The following is an 18167-nucleotide window of genomic DNA, read 5'->3' on the forward strand; positions in this document are numbered from 1 at the left end:
CCTTGCTTTCCCTCCAGCTCTGGGGCTTTGGTCCCCACCTCTGTCACAGCACACTTTACATTCCTGCGTAGCTGTCCCTTAACTAGACGGTAAACTCCCTGAAGGCAGGAACTGAAAGACACTGATCTTTGAATCTCAATGCCTGGCTTACAGCCTAACAGACAACCAATGCAGGAAGGGACGGCTAGGACGAGGCTCCTGACAGCCTCTCCTCCAGGTCCAAGCGGCACCTGCCAAGGGGCGACGGCTGTGCCTACACCTCCTCCCCGCAGTGAGACCAACCAAGACCAAAGAGGGAAGGGGAGGGGATTCCTAAGACTGATGGCCCACGAGGCCCTTACCTGCTACCCGGTGGGCCACCAGCCCCTCCAGGTTCAGTGGCTCCTCTTCTGGAGTGCGGGAGGGGTCTGAAGTCACCTCCTTTGGTGGGAGCTGAGGCTGAGCAGTGAGGCCAGGGAGAGAGGCTGGGGGCTGCTGAGGCCCTGGAGGGCTATGGGTAGTTGGAAGGAAGGCAGACGAGGAGGAGGAGGCTGGGCTCTTTGGACGGAAACTCTGGTTGGGCCCACCTGGACACGGCTGATAATCGTAAGGTGAGTAAGCCCTGCCAGGGGGGAAGGACTCCAGGGAAGCCCGTGGGGCCGGCTCAGGGGCTCCCAAAGAATGCCCACTGGGGATGTAGCCAGATCTGGACTGGGTCAGTGGATGGGGCTGACAGGAGGAGCCGGAGAGAGGCTGGGAGGACAGCGGGGAAGCCCCTGGCCAGGCCCCTGGGACACTCTGGGACTTGTGCAGGGGGGCAGCGGCCGTCGGTTCCAAATCCAGCATGAGCATGTTGAGTGTTTCGATGGACTGCTCGATCTCCTGCTGGGAGGCTGCTCTTGGGAACTCAGGGAGGCCGGGGATGGGGGTCTCTGCCAGCGGCTGGGGGCTGGGCCTACTGGGCCCGAGACTCTCCAAGTAGACTCTATCCTGCTGGCGAGGAGGGGGACGAGGCTGCTGCTGCTGCTGCTGCTGTGGCTGCTGCTGCTGTTGCTGCTGCTGCTGCTGCTGCTGCTGCTGCTGCTGCTGCTGCCAGGAATTCAGGCCCCTCTGCACAGCCTCCCGGCTGCTGCCCCCCCGGGCCGGAGCTGGGGGCAACTGGGGCTCGGTTTCTGGAAAGGACTGAGAGCGGAACATACCGCTGGGGTCATGGCCATAGTGGGAGGTGGTCATTGGCTGCGGCCAGGCTGGGTGGGGCCCCTCCCGCTGGTAGCCGGCTAAACCCTCCTGTGCGGAGTAGGAGGGCCGCATGGGGGCCGTGTGGCCAGCGTGGGCAGGCACCGACCGGCTGGCGGACTCATAGGCGTAGCCCCCACCGTTGACCATAGGTTCCGCGGGATAGGGCTTGTCCAGACCGTTGGTCAGTGAGGACAGGGCCTCTGGGTAGCCCCCCTCACTGGTGTTGGTGACCCCATCCAGGGAGGACAGTGTGCCCATGCTGCCCACGCTGTGCCCATCCTGGTTGGGCAACTCGTCATCCAGGATGTCCGTCTCCCGCTCAGATGCCAAGGCCCCACCGTTGACGTGAACCTGGGCCGGGACGACATGGCGGCCAGGGGAGGGCACGGCAGGGCCCCCCGCTGGGCGGGACCGGAGATGCTGGGTATGGTACATGGCGCCTTGCTTCTCTCTCTCTACGCCGAAGCCGCTGAGCAGACGGTCCAGCTCCCGCTTCTCCTCAGGACTCAGGGCAGCAGGGGCACTGGAGGGGCCAGGGGCAGGCTCATCGGTCTTGTCTGTCTTGGTGGAGGCTGTGGAGTTGCCGGAGTCACTGCTCACGGAGAGGGTGTGCTCTACGTGGTTGGGGGTGGCCGACAGGACAGGACGCGTGGCATTGACGGCTCCGGTGCTGCCGTGCAGGGAGTCCTTCTTCTTCACCTTGGCATACAGGCTCCCGTCCAGAGGCCCCTGAGTGTGTCCCACCACCTCTGTAAGAGAGCCGCGGGGGGAACAACAATCAGCAGACGTCAGTGGGAGGCAATGACATCTCCTCCCCGAGGAAAGGAGCCAAGAGCTTCCGTTCCCTAGACCCTAAAATCTCCTCACACCACCCGAGATAGAGCTGAGGTCAGAGGATATAGGGGAGGAGGACAAAGGGACCCCTACCCCAGGCTCTTGGGCCCCAACACCCGGCTTCAGGGCCAAACAGCGAAGTCTAAGACTGGCTGGGGTGCTCTGGGAGCAAGATGCCCCAGTCCAAAGCCTGGCTCTGGTATCTCCCCAGCTTCCCAAAGACCTGGAGGTACTGGGTCAAGATGGAGTTCAGCCAAGCCAGCACTCCCCGCGCTTTCCCTCTGAATGCTGGGCTCATGGGCTTCTGGAAAGGGGGTTCAGGGGCCAGGGTGGCATGGGAAACATCTTAGGAATCCAGAACACAAAAGGAGATGTTCTCATCCAGGAAGGGTGTCCCCTGTGTCATTTTGTCTGCACACAGCTCTGGCGACCCCATGAGCAATACTTTCTCTGAAAGGAAAGAGTGAGCGCTGGGTGGCTCAGGGCCAAAGGGCTGACTCAGGAACGAAGAACTTCCCCACCCAGAGGGACTCGGTGATTTCACACCCTGTACAGTCAGCAGCCCAGCTTCCAGCCCCGACACACACACACGCGCGCGCGCACACACATACACACACGCACACACGCACAAGCACCTCCCCTCCCCTCACTCCGAGGCAGGCCCCCAGCTGGCAAGAAAAGAAAGTCCCCTCCCAAAAACTGCACAAACTCCAGCCAGACACCAACAGTCACACACACACCAACCACACACGGGAAAACCAGACACAAAGACATCCAGAGACACACACACACCAGCTCATAATCACCCAAGTCGAACACCCAGCGGCCAAATCAAACGCCCTGGTGTGCTCTTGAGGTACACGAGACAGGTGACCTCGAGACGCCAATCACCTTGCTAGGCACCTTTACACGCACATTATTTCTAATCCTGTGAGTCAGCGAGTTTTACACCTACTTTAAGGATGGGAGAAACTGAGGTTCACAGAAGTGAAACCATTTATCTGCAGATACACAGTATCTGGTAAAGCGAGGATTTAAAATCAGAGATTTAAAATCACTTAAAAGTCAATTAAAATACAACTAAATTAAAAGCAAAATTGAAATCAGAACTTTCTATTATTCCACATTCTCGTATCTCACACACACACACACACACACACACACACACACAGTAAAATAAACACATAAAAGGCAGCAATACCCAAAAATAAATACTTAAATTTAAAGCCACAATCATTCCAGAAAATACAAGCTCCTACCATGCCCAAGGATAGGCCCTCAGGCCAGAAGTGGCAGCCTCTAAAAATAAACACTCATACAGAAGCCCAAGGCCAAAAACAAGTGATCAGACAACCACAAAACAGGAACATCCTGATCAACACACACACACACACAAACCACAGGCCAACCAAATGACGTCACCGGGAGCAGGCACAGAGATGCCGGCAAGGCACACGGTCCACACACACCCCCCGGGGGCTGGATGCTCTGCCCATTCACTTAACTCTCCAGAACCATCTATCTGTCCCCAGTTTTCCCTGGGGCTTTGGGATGCCGGCCGGCAGCAGGCCCCAAGTGATAGGGGGCCAGAGTGTGGCCACAGCCCTAGGCTCACAGGGATGGGGTTGGTCTGAATCAGACATAGGTCTGAATCTCCAGCGGTCTGCTCCCTGTGCCAGGTCCCCCAATAGTTGTTAAGATGCAGATACAAGCATGGCTGCCTCTTCTAAGTGGCCTGTCACCATCCGTAAGGTGTCGAAGCTACTAAAGGAGAGAGGCTGTCCTTCGTGCCATGTCCTCTAAAGAACTGGGCTCCTTGCTACACCAAATAAGAGACCCCAGCTGACTGCTTCCCTAGCCGGAAGCATTGCCGACAAGGGCTCTCCTCCACTCAGACTTCCGAGGGTGGTGCCGTGAGAGTGGGCCCCTCGCAGCAGTCAGAGGAGGCTGGAGGGCTGTCCTTCCTTCTCTCTGTGCCTGGAAAGCTGCTGGCACCAGAGAAACAGGCCCATTCCGGGGCCCTGGCCCCACTCTGCAGCTCACACTGCGAGACGCCAGGTGCCTTCCGGGCCAGGGAGCTCCTGCATCCCCTGCACCTCCTAATCCCCCCAAGCCCATGCTCACGTGGTCTGGGAAGTGGGGGGGACAGCAAAGCAAAGGGTGGTGTGTCCAGTACGCTCCCCATCTGCACTTAGGGTCTATGAGAACCGCTGGGTGCAAACCAGTGCGAACCTGTAAGTATCTCCTTTCCTTCTGGGAGAAAGTGGACCCACTCCTGCATCTCATTCGGGTTCATAAAAGAAGAGCTTTTGGCAAGAGAGCTAAGAGAGCGTTCCCGGAGGCAGGGAAGAAGAATTCACACTAATTACCACTACCTGATATCTCGTCCCTTTTGGCCCCTTCATTGATTCTGACAACTCAAAATTAAGCTCATTCTGCCATGTAATCTACCCCCAAGGGGTCCACTGTTTGCAGCAACATCAGGAACAGTAACTGCCAGGCCACTGAGGCTGAGTAAGAAAATGGAAGAAGTAAAAATTGTTGAACTAAATCTTTTTTGTAAAGTAACAAACGGAAATGTCTATTGCTGTCTTCCAAAAAGGAGCCAGCTGCTTCTGACCACCCAGTGCTGGCTACATGTTCCGGGCTCTTCTGCACCTTCACTGGTCTTCCTTTTCACATCAGGGGGAGACAGTGAGGACCCCCCAGACCCATCCCGGGTCTGTCTAGTCCCTGTGAGGGTTCACTGAAACCCCAGCGTGTCAGCATGACCCCAGTGGAGGCACGCACCCCCGTTCCTTCTAAAGGAGATAAAGTGCTCCCCGCACCCCACACCGGTAAGCACATGCCCATCATTCCCTTCTGCCCATCCACCGTGGCCGCGTTAAGTGCTATTTAGCAGGACCACAAGAAGCCGGAACATAGTGCTGGTTTCAATCTATTAAGGCAGGAAGGGCAAAAGAGAGAGGCAGGCAGAGTAAGGAGGAGGGTGAAACAGAGAGCCAGAGAAGAGGGGCTTTAGAAAGGTGGGGGGGAGATGGCTTTGAGGCTCTAAACCTGAGGGGCCACCAGATTCAACTCACAGTCCCAGAAGCCTCCAGGGGCATGACCAGTTCAGGTAAATCCTCTCAGTTGAGAGGGTGCTGGGCATCCAGGGGCAGGGAGCAGGAGGCAGAGGAAGAACCTGCCTGGTTGGTGGGGCCGTGGGGACAGGAGGAACCTGTCACCGGCATGGGTGACGGTGGAACAGAAAGCTAAACTTCAGGGGAAACACGAGTTACAAGCAGCCCGGAGTGGAGAGCTCCCAGCCCCAAGGCCAAGCCAGCCAGAACGTCCTGTCTCATGGGCCTTCTCCCTGGCCATTGCTCTAGGGAAGCCGAGAAGCCTGCAGTCATTTCAAGGCCCCACTTGCTTTGTCTGACTACATCTCCTGGCTCTCCCCAGCAGCTGCTCCGAACCCGCACTCCACCCTCGACGCTGAGCTTGATTGCACCAAGAGGCCCTTATTCCACAGCGGCCGTACTCCAGATGTGTGAGTCACGCTTTTGGAAAGCCCTGAGGAAAATCCCCAGCTGACTTGGATGTGGACCTACTCCCTAGGCTCCTGCCAGCAGGCCACGGAGGTGTGTGCGGTGCTAGAAGGCGCGGCACAGGCCAGGATGCAGGGAAGGAGGGACGCATCCATCCCATACGCTTCAACCAGAATGAAAGAAACACGGGTGCAAAGGTGATATGGGTTTAGGGCAGGTGTTTCCCAATTTTGATGTTCATAAGCATCTCCTCCAGGGATTGGTTAAAAACATGTAGATTCGGGGGCCCCACCCCCAAAGATTTTCACTATAGGTCTGGGGTGAGGCCAAAGAGCAGTATATTAGCTCTCCCAAGGTTCTGGGGCTCACACAGGCGGATAACATCTTGGGAAACCCTGATCCCGGTGGTCAGCACTTTGGACTCTGAGATTAAGGATCCTCACTTCTCTTACTAATGTCTAGTGGAGAAATTTTCTTGTTTAGATGTCAGGACAGATGGCCTGACCATAAAGAACAAAAGGTGCCAGGGGCACCGGGGTGGCTCAGTAGGTTAAGCGTCCGACTTCGGCTCGGGTCATGATCTCACGGTCCGTGAGTTCGAGCCTCGCATCGGGCTCTGTGCTGACAGCTCGGAGCCTGGAGCCTGTTTCAGATTCTGTGTCTCCCTCCCTCTCTCTGACCCTCCCCCATTCATGCTGTGTCCTTCTCTGTCCCAAAAATAAATAAATGTTAAAAAAAATTTTTTTTAAATAGCAAAAGGTGCCAGGCTGATCGAGTGCAAGAAAGAAGTTTCCTTTAGTGATGATTCAGTGAGGAGCGACCCCTCCTTGTCTAACCTGCAGACCTGTTTTGAATAGTGAATGATTTATTAAGGTTTTCAGGATGGGGCCTTTCATGATAAAAAGTCTTTTGGGTCCACATCCAGCAGAACAGCAATTCATTAAAATATATTGCCCAGAGCAGTGATGACCAACCCTTGTGGAAGAAAATCAATGCCGTGCCAATAGGAAGAGGCACCGTGCCCACCGTGGACACAGGTAGCTCAGAGGCAGACCGGGGCCCCCGCAGACCCAAAGGGAATCTCAGCTCCTTACACACGGGAGTGGAGCATCAAAGGCCATGTGTGTCCAAGAAGCAGGTGAGCTTTGGGGCACCCGGGTGGCTCAATTGGTTAAGCATCCAACTCTTGGTTTCGGCTCAGGTCATGATCATGATCTCACGGTTCGTGAGATCGAGCCCCATGTTGAGTTCTGTGCTGGCAGTACGGAGTTTTCTTGGGATTCTCTCCCTCTCCCTGCCCTTCCCCTGCTTGTGTGTGCATGCTCTCTAAATAAATAAATAAATAAATAAATAAATAAATAAATAAATAAATAAGAAGTAGGTGAGCTCTGACAAGGGCTGAGGCTAGGCCAAGAAGCAGCCTGGAGAGCAAGCTCTGGACGTGTTAACCCGTTAGCCACAGACTCTCCCTCGGCCATGGAGGGAGCCAGGCTGGGGCTAGGACCAGGGCTATTGAGAAGCAACAGTGTAAGAGCCAGAGGAGGGGGCTGGCTAGGTAGCAGGGAGGCCACAGAGATAAGGTTCTGGAGAGAAGGCAGAGGAGATGTACCCCTTCCCACCCCACCTTTGTGCCAGATACACCCCGTTACTCCAAAGGATGGTCCCCATCTTAATGGCAAGTCAGCTTGCACCAACCATTTAACCACACAGAGCCCAGCCTCCAAGCCTGGTGAGTGAAGATTCAGATGCTCACTTGAAGGTTTGCTGAGTGACGAGACTCAGGAGCTACGTACCGTAAGCTAGAACTGGGACATCCGGACACTATTCTCCTCTCTCTCTATTCCTCTTTACCTGTTTTAACAGCTTCCATCACCCACAGAGTAAAGCCCAACCCACCACTGCTGGACTGCCAGACCTCTTCTCATCTGGCCCTTGTCTGCCTTTTGAAGCCTCACCTTCACTGTCCTCAATACTCCAAATACCCTTCAACGCACTCAATATTCATATGCTCTTTCCTCCTCTGGGCCTTGTACATGCTGTTCCTTCTCCTGTAAGATCCTTCCTTGCTTTTCTTCCCCAAAGCTCCCAACTTCCCTGGAAAACCCCTTTCTCCTCCTTCAGGTTCAGTCTGAACTTCTCTGTGACACATTCCTCAACCTAACCCTTTTCCCACAGCCCTCCAGACTGAGATTAACCTCTTCTCTGTTCCTGTTGCCTTTTTCAGACAACTACTCTAACACCAACCTCCCTATTGCTATCCATGTGTGTCCTCCCACTAAGGTGAGGGCTCCTGGAGAAAAAGCCTTTGTCTCTCCCCACACACACCCCGGTCCAGTGCCTGGTTCCCAGAAGGTACCCTTCACAATATGTTCTACGTGAACAGTGCCTCTTGGACTTTAAGGCATAACCTGCATGGCTATTAGGACAGCTCTACAGGATGCAGTGCCTGGCACACATTATACGTTTCCTAAATGCTTCTTGCGTTATATTAAATAATCCAAAAACTTTTATATAGTCCTGTCAGCTACTGGGACACTCTTCTTCCACTGCCACCCAGGGACGAGAAAAATTAGAGGTTCAAGGTGGACCCAAGCTCCTGCCAAAGGGAAGAAGAAAGAGAACAGCACGAGAGAGGAGTGTTTACGTGGTTATTAGCACTGGCTGGGCACGGTGGAGGTGCCTGTAAGCTGGCTGAGCCAGAGCTGGACCCATGGTGTCTCTCAGAGGGCTCCGCGGCCATACTCCAGTCCAGTGGACGTTAGCTTTCTTAGGTAAGGACCCTTGGGGATAGCTGATGAAAGCCTAGACTAATTTCCAAAAAAAATGCACAAACACAAACGTCGTACCTAATTTCAGGGGCTTAACAGACCCCTCCAAGTCCATCTATGACTCTTAAATATAGATGTATGCATCGAACAGGGTGCTGCTTCTGGGGATCCCTCTCTGGCACCCGGGATTCCGCCAAGAATGCCAGGCTCTACGAGAGACGGGAGAGCGCACCAAAAGGAAAATCTTCTGGTTGGGGGAGCGCAGAGGGGGTCTAGCCCAGAGCAGCCCACTGAGTTGCGACCTGCCCGAGGAAGGCAAGGGTGAGGAGAGGATGGTGATGGACAGGGGCATGCAGAACCTCAGCCCCATGGCCCAGGCACGACCTGGGGTCCTCCTGAGACACCCTAGCAACAGTGGCAGGGATCTCCTGTGCCCCTGTCTGTGACAGCCTTAGCCTCCACCCATGCTGACCTCCCATCCCACAGCCAGCCGGGGACTGAGGCAGCCCTTTGTTCCTCCCAGCTGCAGAGAGCCCTGGAACATCTCCAGATGGGAACGGGCTTCCTCGGGGACTCTGAAGGTCAGCAGAATTAGGGTTGAAGAGGAGCACGCAACTCTCTGGAGGGGAAGCGCACAGAGGAGACACTGCCTCTGAGATGGCAGAGAACAGGCAACAGGTGCAGCCCAAGAGACTTAGGTCCACATTGGGAGGTGTCCGCGGAGGAGCACGGGCCCTCAGGCCCCGTGGGCAGGGACAGACGAGTCCACGCATGGCAAACAGACACCTGTCTCTCTTCTTGTTTCATAGCACTTGGAGGGAACCCAGTACGTTTTCCGAGACTGGACAAAAGATCAGTAAGATTCCTCTCAAGGCTGCTGTCAATCTTTTCACAGGTGGCTCTGTGCCCTGTACAAGCGACCTCACCAGAGATACCCACAAACCCGCCTCTGTGGACCCAGGGAGGGTGGGTGGCCACCTCCGTCATTCCACTGAGACAAGAAAGAAAGAAGGCCCAATGTCCAAGTGGAGGCCTGGTCTCAACTTCACCCTGTGGGCCTTGAAGGTGGAGAAAGTCAGCAGTCAAAGAGAAATTGGAAAGACAGCCCCTCCCACGGGCTGCTCCAGGAAGTTAGCGGAGCCAAGAGAGCTTTTTAAACGTCATGAGGTTTTAAGCTAAAGGGTCTTAGGGGATCAGTTACTCCACTGCCCACCCCTCAGTTTTCAGGAGGCAATGACACTCAGCAGGCTCAGCGAATCCCTCCCCCTCCCCCCCAAGGTCACCCAGCACAGAGAAGTTCGGCGCTCATTCTCCTAACGGCCTTCAAGGTGAAGATGGCTGAAGTCTGGGGAGGGCAGGGGGACTCCATTCATGGCTGCACACCAAGAACCTCACAATATAATACATGGGGCTTCATCAAGCGATGATGATAGATGTGTCCCCAGGCCTTCCTCAGGAAGGACCCGTGGCACTTTCACAGATACTATCTTACTTGAATTCCTCCAGAGAGAGGGAGTAGGGACAGAAAACTAAATCGTGACCTTTATTTCAGACCCGAGGGACCAGGGCCTGGATGATGTGTGACCTGCCGAGGTCACACAAAGGCCCAAGCCTGTGGGGCAAACGTGAACTCTCAGGGCCAGCCACTTGACTCCAGCCTGGCCTTCAGCTCCCACGCCAGGCACTATAAGCAGAGCCTGGCGCCCCCACTCCCTGCCCTCGGCCTATCCGGGCACCAGATATCACAGGAGCTCAGGACAGTAAAAATAGCACCCGAGCCCACAACAACCGAAGTCCTTCTGCCAGGCCAGGGCGTCCGCCTGGACACTCAGGGATCCCTGGCCAGGAGGATGGTCGAGCCAATACAGGCCCTGCCAAAGTTGGGGGAAAGCCATGAATGGGAGCCCACGGGCGGCCAGCGGGGGAGTGGTCAGCACGGGGGGGTGCCACAAAGCCCCGACCACAGAATGGGGGCGGGGGTGTCCTGAATAAAACATCCCACTGGGAATGTTTCGGGAGCTAGCCATGCCTCCAGTACATTCCCTCCACCCACCACCCCATTCTCATCCTCCGTGAGCGAGGCCAGCTCAGACACTCTGCCCCCCACCAACTCAGCCATCCCTCAGACCTGAGGCGGCAGCTTTCACTTGTCCCAGGGCAGCAAGTCCAGGAGGGAGGTGGCCACCTCCAAAGGCAGCGCGGCGGGCCACAGCCCCACACCGCCCCACGCGCTTCCCTGGTCCGGGTCCACGGCAGATCCCGGTCCACGAGCACAGAAGCCCCCCCCCCCCCACCTCCGGGTCCTACAGGGATCGCCACGCAGGGACACACACAACTGCCCAGCAGACACTTACCCTCTGGACGGAGAGGGAGAGAGGGGAGGAGAAATAACCACTCCGATCTGATCTCTGCTCCTTGTGCCTCAAGTTTCAAATAAGTCCTCCATGGCTGCAGCCCCAAGGCTGTCTGTGTCCTGCTCGGGGCTCCCTCAGACTGTCAGGGGTGGGAGGAGCCAGTGCCGCCTGCCTGCCCGGTCCACACGCACCACCCCTCCCTCCACTCGCTCCCTCGCTCTCTCCCCCTCTCGGCCAGCTCTGCCTCGCTCTGGCTTGTAGGAAGCCAGTGGGATAAAACTCTGTCTGTAATTTCAGCCAGCTGGGTCCCCAGGGCTTCACTTATCATCCTGTAGCTATGCAGCTCTTGAATGACATCACAGTGGCTTCCCAAGCCCTCCACACGGAGCGAGGAGCGGTGGCCAGCAGCCCGGCCCAGCTCAGCCCCAGTCCCAAACCCATCGTGGCCCCAGTGCCCAGCGAAGTGGGAAGAGTGAGCCCGGGAGCAGAGCAGCCGGGATGCTAGGGGGAGAGAGGGAAGGGCCAGAGCTCCTACGATGGTATTGAGATTTATTTCTCCAAATTTTTCCACATTTTTTTCCATTCTCAGCAAATGAAAGGCAGAACAGATGACAACAATTTTCCAGCTGCTGAACAATAAGGTGGAAATCTTTTTTTTCTTTTCCCCTCCCTCTCCCCCTCCTTCCCCCCAGCGGGGCAGAGTCTAGGAACCAGGACACTTCCTTGGCTTATAAAGGGGAAGAGAAAAAAAAAACACAAGCCCCTGTTCTTCCCAGAGGTGACAATAGTTCTGAGGAGAGGAACTGAGGTGTCACCCAGGCCGGTCTCTGGGAGGGGGACAGGAGCCCCAAAGTTACATTTCAGTGCAAAGCTTTGGATTCTGGCTCAGCGAACTGGACGATTTATGAGGCCCAACTTTGGGAAGGCCAGTGGGCATCTGGCCCAGGATACTGATCCACCAAGGCCACCTAAGATGCCTCCAATTGACTAGCTCTCAGTATTCAGCTTGTTGCAATCTATAAAGATCATGAAGAGTGGAGAGAATAACTTTTCAGAGCATCAGTGACATCCACATTCAACCCCAAGCACCCAGATCTGAAGCAGCCCCCTCAGCCAACACCACGAGAGCTGCCCGAAAGTCCCCATCATCATCCTGGCGTGCCCCCAAAAGTGCCAGAAAGTCCTGGTGTCCCTGACAGCAGGACACCAAACCTTAACTCTTATTTGCACCACGTTGGTGACTTATTTGCACATCAAGGGGATGCCCCAACTCTCAGAGTTGGTAAGAGATGGCCTGGGGGCTGCAGCCAGGCCATGGGGGCTTCAGGGTCTGTTGTCTCCTTGAAGACCCCAGTTAGTTTGCAATCCCAGCATGCTTCTGCATCACCCCACCCCAGTGCCCAGACCTTTCACAGCCAAGTCTGGCGCCACAGGCAGGCTCGGGAGGGAAGAGGCAGGCGCCTGAGCTGATACCTCAACCCTGGCCCCCTCCCCATTGCCAGCATCATTCTCTGGATGCCTCTTTCTGAGACAAAACAAGGAAAATAGGAGGAAGAACAAACGTGGTACCAAATGCCCTGTACGCTGGTCTTGCCCTGTCTAACTGCATCTACAGGGATGAGACGGGATAGGCCCCTAGCCCAGTAACACAGACTTCACGGACAACATTACGAATGGGGAGGGGAGAAGTGAATTTCCAGGCCTCAGGCTCCAAACTGGAGGCAGGACAACTTGGAATTTTCCCAGTGCTGGGTTGTTGGAAGACCACCATCTGGACAAACTACTGCAATTACCCTCCTACCTCCACAGAGCCTTCTAGAACTAACCAACAAACCCCAAGCTCCTGAAAGGGTTAAGGTTACCCTGTCCATGGACGTTCCTACCCAAACCCCACTCACAACAGTGTTAACCTAGATTTTATTTGTATAGGACCTTCTTGTTTATCTGTACATGTGAATCCTACCAACATCATTTTTATATAATTTCGCAACTTTTAAGATAAACTTCATATGGGGCACCTGGGCAGCTCAGTCGGTCGAGCATCTGACTCTTGATTTCGGCTCAGGTCACGATCCCAGGTTTGTGGGATCAAGTCCCGCATCTGGGTCCACACTGAGCATTAAGCCTACTTGGGATTCTCTCTCTCTCCCTCTGCCCCTCTCCCCTGCTTGTGCACGTGCACGCTGTCTCTCAAATTAAATATGTAAATAATTAATTAAAAACCTAATTTAAGCTCAAGTAGTTCTAAGCATCAATACCCATAGATACATACCGTATAAAATCTGTACCTTTTTTTTCCTAACAAGCATTAAAATAAATGCACCTAAAATCATTTCATATATAATTGTCAACCTGGCCAACATAACCACCCTTTGGAAACCACCGCAAAAGTCCCTAGAAGTCACAACCTGATCCTACAGTTCTGTGCGACCTCCAGGGACCGGCTGCACCAGAAGCTCTGGGAGTTTTATAAAAACCCTGAACCCCTGGCCCCACCCCAGACCTTCAGAGGCAGAATTATGAGAGGTGGGGCCTAGGGAATCTGAATTGTGAAACGCTCCCCAGCTGAGAACACTAGGCCACCAGGTTTGGGAAAAACTGGTCCTCGCTCTGCTTAACTATTTTCAGCTATGGGCAATCTTACTATCCCCCCAAAATGCCCACTTCATCTTTAGATGGCTGTAACGGGTAGATTTTAGCACCCTGTTTTTTCCACTAACTGGCCTTATCGTGCCCGATGGCAAATTTCTGCCACATGAGAGCTCTTCACATACTAAACATGGTGCACATGTCCTCCTAAGTCTCTCCTCTGACAGGCAGTCTCTCCCCAGAACCCAACCTGGAGTCCCTGCGCCTGCCGTACCATTACCTCCCTTTGCTTGACTATCCGAGCACCCGTGTGAGTGGTTTCATCACTGGGAAGCAAGGGTCCCACAAACAACGCATGTAACTCTCTGACCTATATAGCCCCATACGCCTATCACCTCCCACGTTCTGGAAACCACACCTTTAATAATGAAGCCTAATGTTATACCCAGCCCTTCTTGCTCATGTCACTTCAGCATCTGCCATGAACAGTGGCTAAGAACACAGGCTTAGGAGTCAAGCAGACACTGGTTTGAATCCAGACACTACCACTTACTAGCTTAGTGCAACCCTGGGCTGATTACTTAATTTTTCTGAGCAAAATGGAGTATATTAATATTTTGATCTCAGAAGGTACTGCAAAGACGGATGCAGTGTGCATACAGCACTCGGCACAGCACAGAACACACAGAGATGCTCTATATGAGGCAACCCCATATACACAACCACAACTATGACACCTGCTTCCTCCTCCCCCTTCCCTAACCCAGCTCCACCCTGAGCAGCACCTCAGTGACCCTAGCGCCCCGGGCCCAGATGCAGTATGCCCGATGCTTAAGCTTCAGGGCATATCACTTGGCCTGTCCTTTCCCTGCTCCAAAATCATGGCATCAAATGAAACAGTGATGCTGTTCAGCTAATTAAGTACCAAGACCGTCCAGTTTGGTTACTGCCAACAGCGCCTCTCCCGCCTCCAGAAATGGCTTCTCCATAGGACCATGAGGAAGGAGGAGGAAGGAGGAGGAAGGAGGGGCAGGCAAGACTTCGGCTGCCTTCACACAAATAGGAAAGTGCTTCCTGGAGAACTGGGCAGGGGTGTGGTCGATCTGGTTTGAAAAAGGATAGACTCAGTTTTACCATGCATTCTATTTAGGAAAAAACAAACATTCTTTTCCTTCATGTAAACTGCAGAATAGAGCTACAGCAAAAATCTTTCTGGACAGGGGGTGGGGGAAGCTAAGCTTGAGATGTGAAAGCACTGTTCCTGCTTCCAAGGCAACTGCGTGTCCCCTGCCCCCTGAGACAGTCCTGGGCAGGGCGGCTTCATGAAATATAAGATCTAGAGCAAGGATGTGACCTGGTGACCTTCTGGAGACCCTCAGACACTCAGTAGTACTTGAGACCCCAGATTTGCCACATGAGGCCCGGCTGAGGGCAGCCAGCCTGGATGAGCCCTAGTGGTGGTCAACCCAGAGGACATCCTGAGTTCGTCACCCCCCCGCCCCCCCCCCCACACACACACCCTTGTGTGGTCCACCAGACTCAGGGTAAGGAAGTTTCCCACTGCTGCATTTTGGGTCAGTGCTGGAGCAGAGACTACCACCCAGGGCTCCTGGTCCCCAGAAGGAAATCCTCTCCACCACCAGAGAAGAGTCACACACGATGAGGGAGATGTCCCAAAGGGCACTGGGGTCCCTGTTATGTAAGAACCTCAAAGGTCGGGGCACCTGGGCGGCTCAGTCGGTTAAGCATCCGGCTTCGGCTCAGGTCATGATCTCGCGGTTCGTGAGTTCAAGCCCCGTGTCGGGCTCTGTGCTGACAGTTCAGAGCCTAGAGCCTGTTTCAGATTCTGTGTCTCCCTCTCTCTCTCTGACCCTCCCCCGTTCCTGTTCCGTCTCTCTCTGTCTCAAAAATAAATAAACGTTAAGAACAAAATTAAAAAAAAAAAAAGAACCTCAAAGGTCTCTGGGTCCCGTCACGCAGAGTGGAATAGTCGAGGGCAATTCTACAGCTGAGAAAGACCATCCAAATGCACATCTACCAAACGCTTCATCCCCTGCAGACGCACAGCTGGGCCAGCTGGACAAGGTAGGGCCTCTCACTCACACTGAGGGTTCTCCAGGGGGCCTCCCGCAGCCCCCTTCCTGCCCCGTGCTTTCTTTTCATTGCCAGGTGTGGAAGATCTTTCCCAACCTGGATTTGGGGGGGGGGGGGGGGGGGGGTATTTTTTTTTGTTTTTTGTTTTTTTGCTCGTTTTCCCTAAGGAACAAAATGGCTGAGTGTTTTGGTTTCCGAGCAGCCAATCCGGGAACGGAAACAAGAAGCAGAAAAGAGTGTCCCCAGTGAAGGGCTGCTTCACACCCTACGAGCAGAAGAGGTAAGGTCCCAGAGACAAGGGGCTGAGGGGACAGCTAGGCCAGTGGTCCTCCCCCAGGGGATGTGCCCCCCAGGGAACAGTTAGCAATGTCTGGAAATATTGTGGGGTTGTCACATCTAGAAGAAATACCATTGGCATCTGGTGGACAGAGATGCCGCTAAACACCTACAATGCATGGGTCAGGGCCCAGCAACAAGCAATTACCCAGTGCAGACTGAGGGTGTGAGAAACAGAGCTCAGGACTGTGACTCGCGAGTCCTGGTTTCCGGTCCCAGCTGGGCCACTAACTCGCCACTTGACCTTGGGCAAGTCATTTCCTTTTCTTGGGCCTCTGTTTCCAAAGCGGTAAAATGAGAGAGAAGAACAAGATGACCTCTGAACTCTAAAACTTCTCGTCCTACGCGGAACAGGCACGGGGAGGAGAAAGGCATGGGCACGCCAAGCGTCAAGTTGTCGAAGGTCAGGTGGGCAACGGAGGAGCACAGGGAGAAGCCTGCCGCCTGGGTGGGGGATGAACTCATGTCCACACACCTCCATGGCACCTCCTCCTGCCTGCCAGCCCAGGGGAGATGCAAAGCAGGGCTGACCGGAAGCTCAGGGACATGGGGGCAGGGCAGGCTCTGGGCGCCCTTCACACGGCCCCAGCCTTCCAGGGTCTCTAAGTCCCCCCACCCAGAAAGGCAGCAGACAGCGCCAGCCTCAGGACAGTATTCCCTGAGACGAGGGCAGGGGCCGGTGCGCCAGAGGGTCACTCGGGGAGGGAATCGTCAAGTCCCAGGCAGATGTCTGAGTTGGACAAGTGTCAGAGACATACCCACACACCTCTTCCTGCCTCTCCCCACTCTTACAGTCTCCCTAGAGAAGGATGGAGGGAAATGGGGAGGGGGCCATGGAACCAGGGGAGCCAAGAAGAGTGGGAGAGTGCCACAGAATGGAGACCACAACTTATTTACTGTGTGTCTGCCCTTCAATGGATACTCGCACATTTGCTTCCACAAATGCCCTTCAAGGGAGATACTATCATTCCCATCTTCCCGGTAAAGAGACTGAGGCTTGGAAGTTGTATCTTGCTCAAGATCACATTGCCAGTGTGATTCTGCGGGGCTCATGTTCTTTCTGCTTCCCGGAGGGGAGGAAGGAAGGAGAGGGAAGGGCAAAGGGTGAGGGCTGCGGGGGTCCACCAGGAAGAAAGGAGTGGAAAGTGACCACCGCGATGCTGGTTCGGAACGACCTGCTTAACCCTGACATCCAAGTGAGAGCCATCAGTGTGGTCCTCTGGGGCGTTTATGCATTTACCCTAATGATGCTTCCGGGGCTCAAAGCATTTCTGGAAGCTTGTAGGCACCTGTTTCAGGACTGGTTCAAAATTCACAAAAATGAACCCATCTCTGCACTTAAGGGTCAGTCCCCATCCTTAACACCAAACAGGCCCATGAAGTACCACACGTAACTACTGGTTATCGGACTGGCCGTGCAGTTGTATCATTAGAGCCCCCATCACCACTGTGCGGTGTGCCGTGGGGTAGAGGTCTACGTGGGTCCATGAATGAGTGGTGGGTGTATGCTGAGTGGGAGATATTTGTGGTTCTCTGCACGAGTGGTGAGTATACAGAGAGGAGTCTATGCAGTTCCATGCATGCGTGGGTGTGGGTATGGGTGTGGGTGGCAAACCTGGTTGGGGCTCTGCTGCTTTTTCCAAATAAGTGAAAGGAGGCTCATATAGGCATCTCCATGGGGGTCTGCCAGGCAGCGAGTGCAAGCTCCACCCACTGGGCAGGTGTGGGCCAGAAACGAGCACTCCCTGCTGCAGAGGGACAAGCTGGACGTGTCCCCGCCCCCCTCGCCCCCCACCCCCGCCACCAGCCGACAGAAGCTACGACACCATAGGGCACAGGCCTGGACAGGACACAGAAGGCAGGGCACCACCCCCAGGCTTCTTTCTCTCTTTGTGTCACATGACAAGCACCTGCCTGCTTCTGGAAATTTCTCAAGTCCTGTACACACAGAGGGGGGCAGGGAGGCAGGAAGGGAAGTGAAAAGATCCGAGCAGCTTTGAGCTTTCATATCAAAATCTGATCTCACTGCCCCTGGAGGAGGAGAACAGACATCAAAGAACACTTGGCTGCTGACAATTTTAAAGCCATCAGCGCAGTCCAGGGTGAAGTCTCCAACTAGCACCAGGGCATTGACGAGCTGTAAAGATGTGAAGACTTGGTCAGTCGGTCGGGGATAAGAAAGGCAGTCAGAGCTCCTGGCGCCCACCCACTGACAGCTCTTCAGCTGCTTCCCAGAAAAAGGGAGCCCCGCCCGCGGCCTGGATAAAGTGCCCAGGGGATGGACAGGCTCTGGCCCTCGAGGGTGGGACAGCAGTCCAGCAGCTCTGTCATCTGAGGCCGGGTGCCCCGTGTCCCTGCCGGAGAGTCCTGTACTTGCAAATAATGCTTGAGCACAGAAAAGGAGGGGCAGGAGTAAAGGGGGTTTGGGGCAAGACTCCAGAGTC

General features: G+C 54.7%; 1 protein-coding gene across 11 annotated transcripts in view; it reads right to left on the minus strand.

Annotated features, from left to right (window-relative positions):
* Positions 1-18167, minus strand: part of TNS1 (tensin 1) — a 225789-nt gene that overhangs the window by 41962 nt on the left and 165660 nt on the right. For all 11 annotated transcript variants that reach the window (XM_086719592.1, XM_086719590.1, XM_086719591.1 and 8 more), the window contains one exon: positions 342-1967. In XM_086719592.1, coding sequence (XP_086575718.1) covers positions 342-1967 — 1626 coding nt within the window. The remainder of the gene's footprint in view (positions 1-341; positions 1968-18167) is intronic.

Source organism: Puma concolor, chromosome C1, assembly GCF_028749965.1.
Source record: "Puma concolor isolate L17-30 chromosome C1, mPumCon1.1.hap2, whole genome shotgun sequence".
NCBI lineage: Eukaryota > Metazoa > Chordata > Mammalia > Carnivora > Felidae > Puma > Puma concolor.